This window comes from Oncorhynchus gorbuscha, linkage group LG12, assembly GCF_021184085.1.
Source record: "Oncorhynchus gorbuscha isolate QuinsamMale2020 ecotype Even-year linkage group LG12, OgorEven_v1.0, whole genome shotgun sequence".
Lineage (NCBI taxonomy): Eukaryota > Metazoa > Chordata > Actinopteri > Salmoniformes > Salmonidae > Oncorhynchus > Oncorhynchus gorbuscha.
Window position 1 is genome coordinate 68,684,936 of NC_060184.1, and position 21,046 is coordinate 68,705,981.

At 43.5% G+C, this 21,046-nt stretch overlaps 1 protein-coding gene across 1 annotated transcript; it reads right to left on the reverse strand.

Annotated features, from left to right (window-relative positions):
- Positions 1 to 115: 115 nt before the first annotated feature.
- On the reverse strand, positions 116 to 19,682 carry flt3 (fms related receptor tyrosine kinase 3). Its single transcript, XM_046292794.1, has 24 exons — positions 19,546 to 19,682; positions 19,069 to 19,160; positions 11,215 to 11,363; positions 10,960 to 11,084; positions 10,557 to 10,683; positions 10,252 to 10,397; positions 10,028 to 10,152; positions 9,746 to 9,884; positions 9,365 to 9,542; positions 9,161 to 9,258; positions 8,960 to 9,068; positions 8,263 to 8,456; positions 7,764 to 7,876; positions 7,093 to 7,225; positions 6,855 to 6,959; positions 6,604 to 6,714; positions 5,525 to 5,678; positions 5,281 to 5,396; positions 4,646 to 4,785; positions 4,339 to 4,461; positions 3,683 to 3,794; positions 1,103 to 1,202; positions 877 to 982; positions 116 to 808 (listed from the first exon to the last, which is right to left on the reverse strand). The coding sequence occupies exons 1-24, from the start codon at positions 19,577 to 19,579 to the stop codon at positions 590 to 592; spliced, it is 3,048 nt and encodes a 1,015-aa protein (XP_046148750.1). The 5' UTR covers positions 19,580 to 19,682; the 3' UTR covers positions 116 to 589.
- Between the last annotated feature and the right edge of the window lie 1,364 nt (positions 19,683 to 21,046).

Consider the following 21,046-nt stretch of genomic DNA (forward strand, 5'->3'; position numbering starts at 1 on the left):
TCTGGCGCCACCAATCGTGCAATTTGTGCCATTGCTCCCCACCCCCTATAAATATATAACGCCACTGTTCATTCCCAATGTCACTCAGACCTAATATAAAAGCCACAAAAAGTGATAATTTCAAATACTTTATTTCAAATATTTGAATAATTTCCAGAACTCAGATGGACAAACATACCGAAAACTAAATCATTGTTATTATTCTATTTTAAATAACTTCACATAGGAAAGAAAAGACAATGATCCAGCTGTCAAAATGATTGAAATATCTCTTCTCAGTAATAACATGATTAAAATTGAATTAGTTGCACACAGTGTATAATATTTTCACAAAAACAGGTTGTGTTAATTTTGACATCCATTACTATGTTACAATGTTAAATATGACTTTATCAATTCCTACAGTGACGGAGCTACTAGCCTTTGATACAAAAACAGTTTTAATTGACATATTCATTGTTAAACATATTTGGAAAAAGCAAGTCATCAGTGCATTTGAAACCCACAGCATTATACAAATATACACTACCAGGATATAACAGGAGAAATCCTTATGGCACAGAAGAATTAGGAAGACAGGCCACTGCTCTCACTGACATGGTTTCAGAGGATTGTCATCATCAGTCTCCATGGCAACCCTGTCAGACAGTGTTGTTGGGGCCTCTCCAGTGGAGTGGGTCTTGCAGTATTGGTTCTGTGACTGTGCTTCATGACCCATTTCTTTGGCCAAGGCTGAGAGATCAGATTTCACCGGTGCATTCTGGTATAACACATGACTGCAGCTCTTGTCCAGGATGTTATGGTAGAGCTGAAAGACAAATCACGATTTTAATGGAATGACGTGCACTGAGGTTTGTTGTATTGTTTGGGCCTCACCTTCTCCTCCATGTCGGCCAGTTGGTCGTCCATGAAGGCCACCAGCTTGGAGAAGTGAGGACGGTCCCGAGGCTCCAAGGCCCAGCACATACACATGATCGAATACCTGAAGGAGGGAGGAAGGGAGGGGGGTGTGAAACCTTTTACAGTTCCTATATTTGATAATAATTAAATGTGCATGATGTAATGTTCTAGATGTAGGTGCAGAGCGGTTCTGGATATGTACACAGATTCACTGGCGTAGTACGGCTGCTCCATCTTAAAACCTCTCTCTATCATCACATAGAAGTTGTTGTCCACCTTTATCCCTGGGTAGGGGGTCACACCTGAGAGAGAGAGAGAGAGAGAGAGAGAGAGAGAGAGAGAGAGAGAGAGAGAGAGAGAGAGAGAGAGAGAGAGAGAGAGAGAGAGAGAGAGAGAGAGAGTGCAAATCACTTAATACAGGGCCTTCAGAAAGTATTCATACCCCTTGACTTATTCCACACGATGTTGTTTTACAGCCTGAATGCAAAATGTATTAAATCAACTTAAAATTCTCACCCATCTACACACAATACCAATGATAAGGTGAAAACATGTTTAGACATTTTTGCAAACATATTGAAAATGAAATACAGAAATATCTAATTTACAGAAATATTCACACCCCTGAGTCAATACTTTGTAGAAGCATCTTTGGCGGCGATTACAGCGATTAACATGATGCAGCCACCACCATGCTTGAAAGTATGAAGAGGGGTACTCAGTGATGTGTTGGATTTGCCCCAAACATAACACTTTGTATTCGGGACATAAAGTTCATTTCTTTGCCATTTTTTTCTGCAGTTTTACTTTAGTGCCTTATTGAAAACAGAATTCATGTTTCAGAATATTTGTAATCTGTACAGGCTTCCTTCTTTTCACTCTGTCATTTAGGTGTCATGCTGGTATAAAGGATTTTGGAGACAGGTGCAGGAATACACAATAGGGGTTTTCAATACACCCAAAACAAACACGTATACAAAAACACTGGGCTGTACACAAACAAATGACACAATACCCGTAACACACAATATATATAGCACGCAGCATAACAGCTGCACCACCGCATAGGTACTCGCTGCACCAACGCATAGGTACTCGCTGCACCAACGCATAGGTACTCACACCACCAACGCATAGGTACTCACACCACCAACGCATAGGTACTCACACCACCAACGCATAGGTACTCACACCACCAACGCATAGGTACTCACACCACCAACGCATAGGTACTCACACCACCAACGCATAGGTACTCACACCACCAACGCATAGGTACTCACACCACCAACGCATAGGTACTCACACCACCAACGCATAGGTACTCACACCACCAACGCATAGGTACTCGCTGCACCAACGCATAGGTACTCGCTGCACCAACGCATAGGTACTCGCTGCACCAACGCATAGGTACTCGCTGCACCAACGCATAGGTACTCGCTGCACCAACGAGTAGGTACTCACACCACCAACGCATAGGTACTCACACCACCAACGGACATGGAAACAATAACCGACAAAGACAGAGGGAACAGAGGGCACATACATAACATACTAATCAGGGGAAATGGGGACCAGGTGTGTGTGATCAGACAAGACAGTCTGGGGTTGATGATAATGAATTCCGTTCAGTGAAGCCTAGAAAACCGGTGACGTAGACCTCCGGGAACAGGTGAACAGAATGAGGGGGGGGAGGGGAGGGGGGGGGGGGGTCTGTGACATTAGGTTAGTATTGTGGAGTAACTACAATGTTGTTGATCCATCCTCAGTTTTCTCCTATCAGAGCCATTCAACTATGTAACTGTTTTAAAGTCACCATTGGCCTCATGGTGAAATCCTTGACTGGTTTTCTTTCTCTACGGATCTCCCCGGTGCTGATGCTCATCAGGACCTCATTCTGCTCATTCTGTTCACCATTTCCGCAGGTCTACGTCACCGGTTTTCTAGGCTTTACTTCACATGATCATCAACCCCGGACTGTCTTTACAAGGACGCCTGTATCTTTGTAATGACTGAGTGTATTTATACACCATACAAAGTGTCATTAATAAATTTACTATGCTCAAATGGACATTCAATGTCTGCTTTATCTTGGCCAGGTCGGTAGTTGCAAATGAGAACTTCTTCTCAACTAGCCTACCTGGTTAAATAAAGGTGAAATAAAAATATAAAAATATATAAAAAAATATTTTTACCCATCTACCAATAGATGCCCTTCTTTGTCAACTTTTGAAAAATCTCAATGTAATCCATTTTAAAAAGTCACGGGGAGTGAATTCTTTCTGAAGGCACTGTATCAGGGAAAACATCAAGTTTTATTTGTCACATGTGCAAGTACAGTGACATGTTTAACTTGCAAGCCCTTCCCAACAGTGCAGTATTAAATACATATCAAAATAGTATAACAAAAAAAAACATGAGAAACAAGAAAGAAAGAGAAAAACCAGGAGAATGTAAGCTACAGGGTCAGTGCCAGTACCAAATTCACACATTGTCTGTGTGTAGTTCGTACCCACTGGGACAGACGTCAATCTAACGTCTATTCCACGTTGTTTCCACGTCATGTCATTTAGTTTAAATGACGTGGAAACAACATTGATTCAACCAGTGTGTCCAGTGGATATTCTTTTTTTTTGTGAACAAAAGTATGCTTTTTGAACCCTTCCACCCCATCCCACCCCACCCCCCATCCCCACCCCCATCCCCACCCCCATCCCACACATACACTGACACCCTCCAATACAATCAAAAGTAAGAGTAGGTATGTTAATGTGTCTACCCAGAGAGAAGACCTCCCACAGCAGGATACCATAGGCCCAGACATCGCTCTGCATGGTGTACATCCCCTGGAAGATACTCTCTGGAGCCATCCACTTCACTGGCAGACGCACCTGCAACACAACACACACACACACACACACATCAGTCACACACACTGACACTGGATTCTGAGAACACAGATGTCACTGACACAACAGAGAATTTGTTGAATACAGACAAACACTCGGTTTCCACTATATAGCACAGCCACAAAGTCAAAATTGGCTATTGTAAAAAAAGCAGGATTATTTCATTAGCTTTTTAGTCTTATTTGAAAGTTAGAGTTAGGCACAAGGTTAGCAATGCAGTTAAATTCAGGTTTAAAATCGCATTTTAAGAAGATAAATAGCAGAAATAGGAAGGGTTTATGTGGTAACTAGCAGTGCTTGACTGAAATAGGTGCTGGTACTCAATGAGGGTGCCGGTACTGTTAATGTTTAGGTGCAGGAGCTTTTGATACTACAATACGTTTGAGCTAATATTCTATAATAGGAACAGGAGCTCAAGCAGTTGAAAATTGAAGGTGACGGTATTCAGCTCCGGTGAACTCCTGCCCAAGTCAAGCACTGCTAACAAGTGACGACCGAAACACTCCCTCCTGTGTATAGTCCTTACATTTCCTCTCACTACGTAGTTGGAGTCATTGTCGATGTCCCGGGCCAGTCCAAAGTCCCCGATCTTTACTAGTCCACCCTGAGTCACCAACACGTTCCTGGCAGCAAGGTCCCGATGGATACACTGGAGACAGATACACACACCCAGGACACAGAGAGGGTGTGACGATGTCGAGTACAGGCCAGGGAGTATTAAGATTTATTGCAGTGAGCGTAGCTTTGTATAATTCAGGGGGGACATGGTGAAGTGAATATGGTGCCATGTGTAGTGTGTAGTTTGCAGTGGGTAGTATTGTTGCTCCACATACGTGTTTGGAGGACAGGAAGTCCATGCCCTTGGCCACCTGATAGGAGAAGCTGAGCAGGTCGTCGTAGGTCAGCGCCTCCTCCTCCTCCTCCTCCTCCTCCTCCTCCTGCAGCTCATTTAACTCCTCATACATCCCTGGACCTGAGGATCAACAGTGATCAACAGGGATCAACAGTGATCAACAGGGATTAGCTGGGATCAACAGGGATTAGCTGGGATCAACAGGGATTAGCTGGGATCAACAGGGATTAGCTGGGATCAACAGGGATTAGCTGGGATCAATAGTGATCAACAGGGATCAACAGTGATAAACAGGGATCAGAGGGGATCAACAGGGATCAACAGGGCTTAGCTGGGATCAACAGGGATTAGCTGGGATCAATAGTGATCAACAGGGATCAACAGTGATAAACAGGGATCAGAGGGGATCAACAGGGATCAACAGGGCTTAGCTGGGATCAACAGGGATTAGCTGGGATCAATAGTGATCAACAGGGATCAACAGGGATCAGAGGGGATCAACGGGGATCGACAGAATCCACTGGACAGCAGTGGGGAGAACCTACAGATATTTAAAGTAAGTAAGCAAGCCTATTTCTTAATGTGTGTGTGTGTGTGTGTCTACCCCACACTGACCATCAGAGGTGTTCATGGGAGAAGAGTTGAGGCTGATCAGGGCAATGTTCTCTTGCCCTCTAGTGGTGGTGGGGGACATGGGGATGTATATGCTGTCCACTGGCCTCTGGAACTCACTAAGAAGAACACAGACCAACATTAGCACATTAACCCTCACAATCATACCCTTACTTCACCATGAGAGTAGCCTACAATCCTGTTTCTGAATTAAACTAAACCTTGACACCCCTACATTAACCCCAACCTGGAGCTCCTCTTGGGCAGGTTGTGGTAAAGTCTACTGAAGCGGTCCCTGGTGAAGGCGTCGGTCAGAGACTTGTGGTAGAGTTCTCTGTTGTTCTTCAGGTAGTTCAGCAGGTCCCCGTTACGGCAGTACTGAAATATCAGGTACGTGGGCCCTGTCAGAGTCACACAGTGTCAGAGTCACACACAGTCACAGAGTCACACACAGTCACAGAGTCACACACAGTCACAGAGCCACACACAGTCACAGAGTCACACACAGTCACAGAGTCACACACAGTCACAGAGCCACACAGAGTCACAGAGTCACACACAGTCACAGAGCCACACACAGTCACAGAGCCACACAGAGTCACAGAGTCACACAGAGTCACAGAGTCACACACAGTCACAGAGTCACACACAGTCACAGAGTCACACACAGTCACAGAGCCACACACAGTCACAGAGCCACACAGAGTCACAGAGCCACACACAGTCACAGAGTCACACACAGTCACAGAGTCACACACAGTCACAGAGCCACACAGAGTCACAGAGCCACACAGAGTCACAGAGTCACACAGTCACAGAGCCACACACAGTCACAGAGCCACACAGAGTCACACACAGTCACAGAGCCACACAGAGCCACACACAGTCACAGAGCCACACACAGTCACAGAGCCACACACAGTCACAGATCCACACACAGTCACAGAGCCACACACAGTCACAGATCCACACACAGTCACAGTCGCACACACAGTCACAGAGCCACACACAGTCACACACACAGTCACAGAACCACACACCATCACACACACAGTCACAGAGCCACACACAGTCACAGATCCACACCCAGTCACAGAGCCACACACACACACACACACACACACACACACACACACACACACACACACACACACACACACACACACACACACACACACACACACACACACACACACACACACACACACACACACACACACACACACACACACAGTCACAGATCCACACACAGTCACAGATCCACACAGTCACAGAGTCACACACAGTCACACAGCCAATCACGGAGCCTGTGATTGGCTGTCGTACCTGAGCCTGTGCATGCCCCCAGCAGGTTGACGATGTTGGCATGCTGTCCGATGTGAGTCAGCATCTTCAGCTCTGACATCAGAGCCTCCTTCTCTACTGTCTCATGCTTCTCTACATGGGCACACGTAACCACTCAACAATGACCTGAGAGACTTCACTGGTGCAGGGTACAATAGTATGACAAAAGTCTCTTCAGCAAACACCAACACTTAGCCAGCAGGGTAAAACATCACACAGGTAAAACCCTGTACCTTTCAGCATCTTGACAGCCACCTGCAGGGACACTCCCGGCTTGCTGATACCGTAGGCTGTAGCTTGAAGCACCATGCCAAAGGCCCCAGAGCCCAGCTCCTTCCCTGGGGAGAAAGACCACAACAGCACAGGGTTGGTGGGAATACTATTGGTGAGGCTGGCTGTACTGGAGACTAGAGATTCCCAAGTAGATGGGTCAGGCTAAGTCATTCCACTGGTACATCTCCCCAGTCTTACCCAGCTCCAGGTTCTCTCTGGGGAACTCCCATTTCTGGTCATACTGGAAGTCTTTGAAGTTGATGTAGATGTAGTCGTTGTCATTAGGCCCAACAATCTGGATCATCTGCAGCTGACTCTGGTACTGGGGTTTCTACACAGGAAATATCAGGAAGGTGTGTGACAAAGAGGGTGTGTGTGTGTGTGTGTGTGTGTGTGTGTGTGTGTGTGTGTGTGTGTGTGTGTGTGTGTGTGTGTGTGTGTGTGTGTGTGTGTGTGTGTGTGTGTGTGTGTGTGTGTGTGTGTGTGTGAGTGAGTGAGTGTGTGTGTGTATGTGTATGTGTGTGTGAGTGAGTGAGTGTGTGTGTGTGTGTGTGTGTGTGTGTGTGTGTGTGTGTGTGTGTGTGTGTGTGTGTGTGTGTGTGTGTGTGTGTGTGTGAGTGTGTGTGTGTGTATGTGTATGTGTGTGTGTGTGTGTGTGCGTGAGTGTGTGTGTGTGTGTGTGCGTGAGTGTGTGTGTGTGTGTGTGTGTGTGTGTGTGTGTGTGTGTGTGTGTGTGCGTGAGTGTGTGTGTGTGTGTGTGTGTGCGTGAGTGTGTGTGTGTGTGTGTGTGTGTGTGTGTGTGTGTGTGCGTGAGTGTGTGTGTGTGTGTGTGTGTGAGTGTGTGTGTGTGTGTGTGTGTGTGTGAGTACCTTCTTCCTGATGAAGTAGAGCAGCGCCAGGCCGACCAGCATCAAAGCCAGGAACAGGACCAGACTGGACACTTTCAGGAGGAGTTGAGAGGAGGCTGGTGGAACAGATTTAACTAATAGAAAGGGGAGGAAGGGAAGCGTTACTAAGATACACAACAGTACATCTTGGTAGACAGAAGGTGCTCTTTGGTAAAAGGGGTAAATTGGTCATCAAAAAGAAAGGTGGATCAAGGCACTCTTCATATAATGAATTAAAATGCCTTTATTTGTATGGCATGTTCAATAGAAACAATGTTTTAAAAATCATACAAATAAATGCATTTTAATTAATTATATGAAGAGTGCCTTGGTCTACCTTTCGTTTAGATATAACTCATGTCTGACTATAGCGATGCCAATACTGTGACCAATTCTGTTGCACACTGGGACAACCGTTATAAACGTATTTAAAGTTGTCAATTATTTTCTGAGGACACATTTTTCCTGACCAACCACTTACATTGTATGTTGAACAGTGTCTCACTGCAGTGAGACTGTGAGTGGACAGAGTTTGTGATGCAGCACTTGACAAAGTCCCCCACCTCCGTACTGTGCCGGGTACTGAGGATCCTCTTATGACAGAACTGGTCTGAGTCAGAGAGCTTCGGGGGTGGGGCAGGGATCTCCTTCCAGGCTGCAGACTCTGACTGACAGCTGGCAAAGAGCACAGGTTAACACACACAGGTTAACACACACAGGTTAACACACACAGGTTAACATACACAGGTTAACAGACACATGTTAACAAACACAGGTTAACAGACACCGGTTAACAGACACCGGTTAACAGACACAGGTTAACAGACACAGGTTAACTGACACAGGTTAACTGACACAGGTTAAAGATGGATTGCCAAGTAGGGGGAAACAGCGCCCCCGTCCGCCCCAAGGCCGTATTCCAAGGCAGAGGTGGGGAGCATTGAGCATCAGGGTAAAAACCTGTGATTGCATCAGCAGGCAGTTAAGTAGGGTTGCAGGAACAGTCACGTATGCTCTTTTACACAACAGTGTTGTTTAATAGCAAGGATAAACTGATATCATGATATGCCCTGCTGCTATCATATAATTTGATATCGTTATCATATCAAATGATCGATATTGGTGCCTACCACTACAGAGCTGAATCCTAACATTAGAAACTGACCTAGATCTAATACCTGTCATTGGTCAAAGAGCAGGAGCTCCAGGTGAGGTTGAAGGGGAGGGGGGTGTTGGTCTCACAGGTGATATTGTCTCCATTCTGTAAGAGACTGGGGGTGGACGTACCTGAGAGACAGAGGACAAGGACAGGTGTCTTACTGAGGAGTCATGCACACAATCACACATCTTATCTATCTGGGCAATCGGCAGTCACTCACCTGCCACACACAGAGAGAGGGTCTTTGTGAGGTTCAGCTCCCCAGCCTCCAGGTGTAACTGATACTCTCCTGGCTCTGTGTTACACAACTCCAGAGTCCTGGGGAGAAAGGGAGAGATGATGAAACCAGAGGGAATCATATCCACATCAAACCTCATCAAACTACTGTACATAAACATAACGAACTACATCTGACGTTCTCTACCTGCTCTTCCAGAGCCGTGTGGGCTCAGGGCACTGGGTCTGTCTGCTGTCCGGGCCCAGCCAATGGCAGCGTAGGAGAGGGTGTGAGGAGACCAGGGCCCGCAGACAGAACCCTGGCTTCTCCTGGGCTGAGATGGTACTGCTCTCATTCAGCTGGTCGATGGAAATGAAGCCCTTCTCTGAGGACACACAACACAGGGAATCACATGTAGATCACGTTTTGGGCAAAAACATGCAGGCAGGTGGTGATAAAGAGAGAATCACAACAAGAATGTGTCTGAGAGATTAGTAAAGACCAAGTACAGATAGACATTTAAAAGGGAATGTTTGACTGAAAACAAAGGTAACGAGGAGGATTCAGTGTTGTAGCCTATAAACTGACCCAGGACCTGGACATGGGTGGATTTGACCTTGTTCTTGTTGCCTCGGCATGTATAGATTCCACTGTGGCTCACTGTCACCGACTCAATGAACAGGTAGGTCATATATATTTCTTTATATGTGAGTTGATATATGGAGACCTGGAGGAAAATATGGTATGCTGCATTACATCTGCATGAATACAATGAGGAAGTCGTGATGGGGAAGGTGGAAGGGGTTTCAGCAGAGTGAAGAGAAGGCTGTTAAAACGTGAAAGAAAGATTGCCAGATGGATAAATCCTACTTGGTTGTCAGGCAGCCACTGTGCGGTGCTGGTCTCTTTCTGCCGACAGCTGAGCAGCAGGGGCTGCCCAGGACTCACAGTGATCTCTGGAGCCTCATCGTCCTCATCACTGGCACGGTCCAGATCTGAGGCACGCACAGAAAAACACACGCTCACGCTCACGCTCTAGTGTACTGTAAATGTAATATTGTCATTTGATGACTTTTGTTCAACGGTTAACTTACCGTAATCATATAGTTGAGAACACGCCTCTCCCTGAGAATTGCTAGCACAGCACATAACTGTTGTCCTGTAGTAATTTTTACTTTTCTCTTTGTTGTTAGCCCTCTCTTTGATCGTAGAGGGAATGTCTGTCCCGTCATTACCTTTTCTGTTGGAACGGAGGAGAAATTAAACGATGGTACGGCTGCTATTGATGGCTGAGATTGAAATCATGTATAGCCATTGCTTTATAAAACTTTAAAGCAATACCCTGAAAATAATTATTTTGGATTCTATACATTTTGATTGAAATCTGGTGAGACCGTACCCAGTCTTGTCAAGGTTGTTGAACCATTTGATCTTGGGCTTAGGGTTTCCCTCTGAAGAACACTGATAGTCTGGTAAGAAGCCTCTTTTCCCAGGGATGAATTTCAGCTGTGGTTTTGTGGGAAGTCCTAGATAGGTGGATTGAGCAGTAGCTATGAATTTTGCATCAAACATAATTTCAATGTGGTTCAGAATCAATATGGTGCTATAGATTCAACTCTGATACAAGACATGAATATGGTGTAGATCAGAATATGATTTCAAATGATTGTGTGGTTAGGAACATAACTTTTGATAATAATTTTGTAGCAATGGAGAGGATGCTGTGAATATGGTTTCGGGTAGTCTGAGGCGGTTTGAGATCCAAAAGAGCTAGACTATTGGGTCACGTGGCTGTCACTCACTTAGCAGAGGTACGACCAGTAGAGAGAGGGTCAGAGAGGAGTTGATCCCGCCTCTCTCACAGCTGAATGTGTACTCTCCAGAATCACTCACATGTGTCTGTAGTATGGTCAAGGAATAGCCCCTTCTGTTGGCAGGGCAAACAACTACAGATGAAGACAGCAGGGAGGCAATAGTACACTCCTATGGATGCAATAACAAGACAATAACACAGTGGCTTTGAGGCATGAGGTAAAACAACAAACACGAACACACACCTTTTTGGGTCAGCTCCACAGCTCCAGCTGCAGACAGGGTCTCCTGGGAGGCTCTGCATGGTGATCAGGAGCCTCTGTCCAGCAGGGACCTCTAGTCTGGTAGGACCAGAACCATTCAGATGGGTTTCAGACAGAGTACACAACCGTCCCTGGAACACAGAACAACATGTCACCATGTCAGGGAGAGAGAGAGTCAGAGAGGAAGACCAGCTCTAAAATGATGTGGCTTTTGAAGGTAAATAGAGATCACTATTCAGAATATTCATTAAGTAATTCCATCACAAAGGTCAGATAATCACCAAACTTTGTACCAGAAGCCCTGTCATTTGTACATTTAGTTGAATTTCTATTGAAATAGCAGTTCTGCTTTTTCTCTTTGACTTGGTCACATTTAAAGGATTGCATCTATAAGCATGTGTTCTGAAAACGCATTACACTGTGTATTACAGGAACAGAGTCTTCAGAAAGTATTCACACCCCTTGACTTTTTCCACATTTTGTTGTGTTACAGTCTGAATTTGACGTGGATTCAACTGAGATTTTGGCTCACTGGCCTACACACAATACCCCATAATGTCAAAGTGGAATTAGGTTATCATTTTTTCAAACAAATTGATTAAAAATGAAAAATGAAATCCCTTGAGTCAATGAGTATTCAACCCCTTTATTACGGCAAGCCGAAATAAGTTCAGGAGTAAAACATTGCTTAATTTCACCATGAATGGCGACTTTAAAACAGTTACAGAGTTTAATGTCTGTGACAGAAGAAAACTGAGGATGGATCAACAACATTGTAGTCACTCCTTTGGTCCCCCCGAGTCGCGCAGTGGTCTAAGGCACTGCATCTCAGTGCAATATGCGTCACTACAGTCCCTGGTTCAATTCCAGAATGTATCACATCAGGCCGTGATTGGGAGTCCCATAGGGCAGCGCACAATTGGCCCAGCGTCGTCAGGGTTTGGCCAGGGCAGGCCGTCATTGTAAATGTCCTTCACCTATCAGCAGGACAATAACCTAAAACACAAGGCCAAATATACACTGGAGTTTCTTACGAAGATGACACTGAATGTTCCAAAATGTGGAATAAGTCAAGGGGTATGATTACTTTCTGAAGGAACTGAATTTGTGCTATATCACCACTACTACCTATGAGTTTCTACCTTCCTCTCTTATACATTTTTAGTATTTTGACCTTGTTGAGGTCAGAGTCTTCTTTTCAGAGTTATGTTATTAAGGCAGCAGAATTTCGTTTTGATTATCCTCTAAAAAATTCACAAGATTCTTCAAGAACACAATACAACAGACCTCCAAAATGATCAGAGCAATTCTGCATCCTTCTGCAATGCAATGTGAAATGGCATTATGCTACACAGCCTATAGGCCTGCCATCAGAAAAATACAGAACATAAATAAAGGTTTACTGTTTGTGAGGTTGATCTCAAAAGGACACTGTAAATGTACAGTACTGTAATTATAATACAGCTGTGTTACAGTAATGATTACAGTAATAATACAGTAATAAATCTGTATACAGTAATAATACTGTAAAATCATATTACAGCATCCCTGCTGTATTGCAAAATTCCAGTATTAAGCTGGCAACTTTACTGCCAGTACAATGCTGTACATTTCAAGGGGAAAGTTTACAGTGTGGGAATTCTGGAAGCACATTCCCTCATTTCTTTCAAAATGTTTTGATATTATCTCAACATTTTGAGATACCTTAGGAAACATTTTGAGATACCTTAGGAAACATTTTGAGATACCTTAGGAAACATTTTGAGATACCTTAGGAAACATTTTGAGATACCTTAGGAAACATTTTGAGATACCTTAGGAAACATTTTGAGATACCTTAGGAAACATTTTGAGATACCTTAGGAAACATTTTGAGATACCTTAGGAAACATTTTGAGATACCTTAGGAAACATTTTGAGATACCTTAGGAAACATTTTGAGATACCTTAGGAAACATTTTGAGATACCATCAACGACCCAAAAAATATATAGATCATACATATATGTTGTTTCTTCATTTATGGCATTGTGTGGCAAATTCCATCTGTCCACGTTGCAGAGATCAGCACAGCTGGGCCGCCGGAAAACGTGTGGTGATCTGGCATTTGCCCCAGCGCTTTTGATTTGGTTTAATACAAAATATGGATGCAAAAGCATTGTAAGGAGGGACAAAGTACTGCTGTTTAGACTGATTTTTCAACTCGTGCACAATTAATCTGTGCTTCAATCTGGTCAACTGTAGCCTACTGATAACAACCACAGCTGCAGGAAGCCTAGAGAAGCCTATGCCCTCTAAACCCATCTGGGCCAGGGGAAACGAAACGCTAATGTCATGTATTTACAGCCTAAGCTATGTCTTCATAGCCTAAAATAGGCCACATTTAATGTCTTTATTTTTCATAAAAGTGTTTTGTTAAAAAGAGCATTTATCTATAGGTACATCAAGAGGCACATGCACATCGCCCTAGAGCAAAGAGTTGTTTAAAGAGGTCTCCATGGAGATGGAGATGGACACATTCTCTAGGCATTGTTTCAGAGACCTTGACATCACGTATCCTGAAAATGTGAAAAAGTCCATCCCCAGAGACTCTGAGGGAAGACTTCATCCTAAAAATGAACAAGAAATGAAAGGAGACCTGTTCTACACAGATTATTCTTGGCACACTGCTCCAACAATTAACTTCAAATGTCATAAAACAGAAAAATGAGGCACCTGTACATTGATTCCACCCCCAAATGTAACATTAATATTTATAATATTGGCACTGTGAAGGTTCAAGGTTCGGAGGCCAGTCTGGATCAATGTGTCCATTACTTCAACCAAATAAGAAGGAGGTACATGAGCTAAGGCAGGAATTTCTCAGCTACTACCATCCACTCTACAAACAGCCCCATAAAAAACACAGGACCAAACCAACAGCTGAATCAGAACCCACCCACCCATCCACCAACCAACCAAACCAACCAATGCACCAACCCGGCTGACCCCCTTCCATCGCCATCTCACAGCCTGTAATTACACACATCCCTCCTGCCATCCTCCATAGACCTGACGAGAAACCAGACATTATACTAGTGATAGACACCAATGTAATGTTTATATCAGAGAACAAACTTATACCAAATCAAAAAAGTGGAAAAGTTATACTGCCCCACAACAGAGGGAGCTATGGAGCTCTTGACTGTGGCCCAGCTTGGCTCCCCTAGCCATATCATCATTCCCCTTGGGATCAATGACCTGCGAGCCTAACAAGAGAGGGTGGCCACATCACTAAGGGGAGTGATGGAGAGGGCCTCCACCATCTTCCTTGTTGCAAAGATTGTAATATCTAACCTCCTCCAGAGGAGAGATTTTCATCCTGCCACCATCCAGAGGGTAAATGCCAGCCTCTCTCAGGACTGTGTGCTATGGCCCATCATACACCTGGCCCACCATTCCACCCTCAGCCTGGACTGTCTTTACGACAATGTAGACCTGTACAAAGAGACAGTCCCCACCTTCGTTAAAGGATGTTGCTCCGGGTGGCCAGTCCACCTCACCTGACAGACCAGTCATCAACTCCCTGAGACAAATCAGACGCTCCTTTAGAACTACGTCTGGTGGTGCCTCAGAGAGACTGGAGAACAGCCAGCAACACTGCCCCCCACACCACTCTCCACCACTTCTCTACCAGGAACTGCATGCAGATACACTGAACTATGCCATACTGCCTTCCACACCTACCTCTTCAATTCCCCCTAGATGTGTCCATAAACCAGAATACACATTTATTTGTTGCTGGGATGTACCACCCCCCTGTTGCCATGGCGGATGCTATTAGCTCTATATCTGAGTGTTTAACACCTTTTTTGTCCTCGCAGTTGGTCATTTTAAGGGTTTTGAATCTGGACTGGCTTCCCTCTGCCTCAAATCAATTTAAAAGTATATGCATAGATTTTAATCTGACTCAATTGATCTCAAAACCCACACAGCGAAATGTGAAAGCCCTATTTATTTATCTGGCAGATAAAGATGCCTCTTTTAAACTATTTCGAGTCAAAGATAGATCTAACCCTTGGTTTTCTTTGGAGCTATCTGAGCTCATTCAGATGAGAAATCAGGCCTGGGCCAAAGCAAGAAAAACTGACTCTGTAGCGGACTGACAATCTTTAAGACAATTGAGATAATTGAGATACAGATGTACTATCTCCATTTATTTCCCTCACCAACTTTAAACATCAGCTATCTGAGCAGCTAACCGATCGCTGCAGCTGTACATAGTCCATCTGTAAATAGCCCACCCAATCTATCTACCTCATCCCCATACTGTTTTTATTATTTTTATTATTTACTTTTCTGCTCTTTTGCACACTAGTATCTCTACTTGCACATCATCATCTGCTCATTTATTACTGCAGTGTTAATCTGCTAAATTGTAACTGTTCGCTCCTATTGGCCTATTTATTGCCTACCTCCTCATGCCTTTTGCTCACACTGTATATAAACTTTATTTTTTCTACTGTGTCATTGACTTGTTTATTGTGTTATTGGCTTGTTTATTGTTTACTCCATGTGTAACTCTGTGTTGTTGTCTGTGTCACACTGTTTGCTTTATCTTGGCCAGGTCGCAGTTGTAAATGAGAACTTGTTTTCAACTAGCCTACCTGGTTAAATAAAGGTGAAATAAAAAAATAAACAATAAAAATTAAGAAAGCTAGATCAAGCTCATTTTAAAACTATATCTCTGACTCTGCTGGTGATCCTTATACCTTTTGGAAAACTGAAAATGCACTGAAGCGTTGAAATTGCTCTTCTTCCGCATAAGCAAGTTCTGTTTGACTCTGGCATCATAACTGAGAAGAATGGGATAAGTGATGCTTTTAATTATAATTTTACCTCTGCAAGCTTTTTATTTGAGAGAGATGGTGGTTTAATTAACCAGAGGACAGTCAATCGACTGCTCTTCCCTCCGCCAGCCTCTAGCTGACCCGACGGTTAACCCCTCAACTTCTAGTGAATCTTTGTTTTCATATTAACAATGTACTATCTGTGATGTGCTTGATGCCTTGCTTAAGATTGATGTAAAAAAGTAAAAACCAATGGGGCTGATATGCTTGATCCATTTTTGCTGCAGCTCTCTGCCCCCCTGATTGCTGAATCATTAACCCATATTTTTACCTAATGATTAAATCTGGTACTATCCCCAAGGTTTGGAAGGCAGCCCATGTACTCCCCCTTCACAAAGGTGGTGACCCTTGTGATCTAAATAATGACTGCCCTATTTCTAAACTTTCTTGCCTAACTAAAATATTATAATCGTTGACAAATTCTCAGCTAAGATCTTTCTTATCTTTGAAATGTATTCTAAATGTACATCAGTAAGGTTTTAGACCAGGTCATAGCACGATCTCTGCTGCATCCCTAGTTATAAATGATGTGGTTAACTGTATGGATAAAAGGCAACATTGTGCTGCCCCCTTCATTGAGCTATCAAAGGCTTTCCTCAATTAGCCTAGACCAGACTGCATATAACTGGTTTAAAAATGACTTGACAGATAGAACTCAACGTGTTCCTACTGATGGTATTAAATCGGGTTTCCTGGATATTACGAAAGGTGTTCTGCAGGGGTTGATTCTAGGTCCTGTACTTCTTACTGTTTACTACAAATACTTAGGTGTCTGGTTAGACTGTAAACTCTCCTTCCAGACCCATATCAAACATCTCCAATCCAAAGTTAAATCTAGAATTGGCTTCCTATTTCGCAACAAAGCATCCTTCACTCATGCTGCCAAACATACCCTTGTAAAACTGACCATCCTACCAATCCTCGACTTTGGCGATGTCATTTACAAAATAGCCTCCAATACCCTACTCAACAAATTGGATGCAGTCTATCAGAGTGCAATCCGTTTTGTCACCAAAGCCCCATATACTACCCACCATTGCGACCTGTACGCTCTCGTTGGCTGGCCCTCGCTTCATACTCGTCGCCAAACCCACTGGCTACATGTCATCTACAAGACCCTGCTAGGTAAAGTCCCCCCTTATCTCAGCTCGCTGGTCACCATAGCATCTCCCACCTGTAGCACACGCTCCAGCAGGTATATCTCTCTAGTCACCCCCAAAACCAATTATTTCTTTGGCCGCCTCTCCTTCCAGTTCTCTGCTGCCAATGACTGGAACGAACTACAAAAATCTCTGAAACTGGAAACCCTTATCTCCCTCACTAGCTTTAAGCACCAACTGTCAGAGCAGCTCACAGATTACTGCACCTGTACATAGCCCACCTATAATTTAGCCCAAACAACTACCTCTTTCCCAACTGTATTTAATTAATTAATTAATTTAGCTCCTTTGCACCCCATTATTTTTATTTCTACTTTGCACATTCTTCCATTGCAAAACTGCCATTCCAGTGTTTTTCTTGCTATATTGTATTTACTTTGCCACCATGGCCTTTTTTGCCTTTACCTCCCTTCTCACCTCATTTGCTCACATTGTATATAGACTTGTTTATACTGTATTATTGACTGTATGTTTGTTTTACTCTGTGTCGTTGTATCTGTCGAACTGCTTTGCTTTATCTTGGCCAGGTCGCAATTGTAAATGAGAACTTGTTCTCAACTTGCCTACCTGGTTAAATGAAAGGTGAAATGAAGAAAGAAATAAACATTAACAATGTTGACTGGTTTGAAAATAATTGTCACCTGCACTACTTGTATGCTGATGATACTGTTGCGTATGCTATCAGCCTTCATTGAACCACAAAAAAAAATATTGACCTGAATTTAGTATTGAATGCATATAGAGACTACTGAGTTAGGTAAATCCGTTATTCTGCACCTTATTTGTGGAACAATCTTAAATGTGATGTTTTGTTGCCTCTGGGGTAATTCAGAAGGCTGATTGAGGACCTTATTAACGATGCATGGGCTTGTTTTTTATGACCACGTTTTTCTTTCTGTTTGCATTTTGTATTTATATTTTAAAATGTGTATTTGATGTAATTACTGGAATTCATGGTTACTAATAATAATGAATGGCTGTAATGGGCTTCCATTATTAAATGATTATTAAACAGGAAACGAACGGAGGACACAGGTCTTTCTTTACTGTCCGTGACATACACTGAGTGTACAAAACATTAGGAACATCATCCGAATATTGAGTTGCACCGCGTTTTATCCTCAGAACAGCCTCATTTCGTCAGGCCACGGACTCTACGAGGTGTCGAAAGCGTTCCACAGGGATGCTGGCTCATGTTGACTCCAATGCGTCTCACAGTTTTGTCAAGTTGGCTGGATGTCTTCGGGTGGTGGACCATTCTTGATACACACAGGAAACTGTTGAGCATGAAAAACTCAGCAGCTTTGCAGTACTTGACATTCAAACCCGTGAGCCTGGCACCTACTATCATACCCCGTTCAAAAGCACTTAAATATTTTGCCTTGCCCATTCACCCTCTGGATGGCACTCATACACAACCCATATTTTCATAATTTTATCAATGATTAAAAATCCTTATTTAACCCACCTCCTCCCCTTCATCTACACCGATTGAAGTGGATTTAACAAGTGACATCAATAAGGGGTCATAGCTTTCACCTGGATTCACCTGGTCAGTTTGTAATGGAAAGAGCAGGTGTTCCTAATGTTTTGTACACTCAGTGTATATTCCCGCAACAGTCACCGGCTGCAGCTCGCCCACTCTCCTTTCTCGTCCCTGGCTAAACTCCTTGAACAACTGTTTGAAAACCTGGATGACGCCAAAACCCGATGTGCCATAGGTTTAGAGTGGGTGACCGGTCAGTTTGGTCAATTATAATCCCACGGATGCACAGTTTAGCCACCTACCTCCAGGCTGGTGATACAGTGCGCTCGAGGTGAGTCTCCCTGAGGCTGCGACGCGTTTCCATCACAACGGGCGAACAGCAACAGGAGCGCAGCTGGAGAGAGAACAAGATCAGCGAAACAGCTAATCAACACGAAGAATCATCAACTTGTTGTAATGTTTTTCTTTCACATAAAGACCAAAAATACAGCTTTTGATGCATTAAAAAGATACAAAATTATGCGCAGCAGGTGGGTGATAGGTCTATTGGGGAAATTGGGACTATGGGAAAGTATCAAATTCAGCATATAGTGTTGTGCAACATAGAATATAAACCGTATTTTGAGAATATATAGGCTGGGATTGTTATTTTAGGGTTATCGAATAAAACAGTCGTTGGATATAAGACAAAAAAAATGTAAATAACGCGATTAGAGACAATACTATTCAATTGATTATTTTTTGAATTAAAAACGTTGTTGATTATTTTAATAACTCACCGATGAGAACTCTGCTATTTCCCTTCACTGGCATTGGTGTTCAACGTGTGTCTCTTTTTTTTCACAATGGGAAGCTCTCGAGAGTGAGGCCCCAAGAAGGTATCTTTTATGTGTGACGTTTGATCTGCGGTTCTTTTTCAGAGCCGTATTTGGTACTTGAAGGTCCATGACGTTATCACAGTAACTTTGAATGTCAGGCCACGAAAATTGCGATGGTTGACTTTGAACAAATATATACACTACATGACCAAAGGTATGTGGACACATCTCATTCCAAAATCCTGGGCATTAATATGGAGTTGGTCCCCTATAACAGCCTCCACTCTTCTGGGAAGGCTTTCTACGAGATGTTCAAACATTTCTGCATGGAGTTGCTTCCATTCAGCCATAAAAGCATTCGTGAGGTCGGGCACTGATGTTGGGTGATTAGGCCTGGCTCACTGTTGCAACTTGGTAGTGAGATTTGCAACCGAGGACAGACAATTTTTACACGCTAAGTGCTTCAGCACTCTGCAGTCCTGTTCTGTGAGCGTGTGTGGCCTACCACTTCAGGGCTGAGCCATTGCTGCTCCTAGACATTTCCACTTCCTAATAACAACTCTTATTTGTTGAAGGTTGCATTCTATGACGGTGCCACGTTGAAAGTCTCTGAGGTCTTCAAGTAAGGCCATTCTACTGCCAAAGTGTGTCTATGGAGATTGCATGGCTGTGTGCTGTCAGCAACTGGTGTGGCTGAAATAGCCAATCCACTAATTTGAAAGGGGTGTCTACATACTTTGGTATATTTAGTGTATATCGTCACACCAGATAGGTGCAGTGAAATGTGTAGTTTTACAGGGTAGTAGTACGGCAACAAATTAGTGTTAAGTGGATCAAAACTGGATCAAATTAGGTTATGTGGATCAAAACTGGATCAAATTAGGTTATGTGGATCAAAACTGGATCAAATTAGGTTATGTGGATCAAAACTGGATCAAATTAGGTTATGTGGATCAAAACTGGATCAAATTAGGTTAAGTGCATATTGACAGACTTTTCAAATTGTCGGCTCAGGTATTCAAACCAGCAACCTTTCGGTTTCTGGCCCAATGCTGGGCTCCAGAGTGGCACAGCGGTCTAAGGCACTGCATCTCAGTGCTAGAGGCATCGCTACAGACCATAGTTTGATTCCAGGATGTATCACCACAGGCCGTGATTGAGAGGCCCATAGGGCAGCGCACAATTGGCCCAGTGTCGTCCTGGTTAGGGTTTGGCTGGGGTAGGCCATCACTGTAAATAAGAATAGGGTTTTAACGGACTTGCCTAGTTAAATATAGGTTAAATAAAAAATGTATTTAAAAAACACTCTAACTGCCAGACTACCTGGTGATGAACTAGAGCCTATAGGCCCTAATGTAATAACCGCTTACTTATTATATAGCAATATTTCTAATAACCTAATAAAATGAAACCAAATGTATATAAAATATCTCACATATTTATTTAGTCTGAAATATTCTCC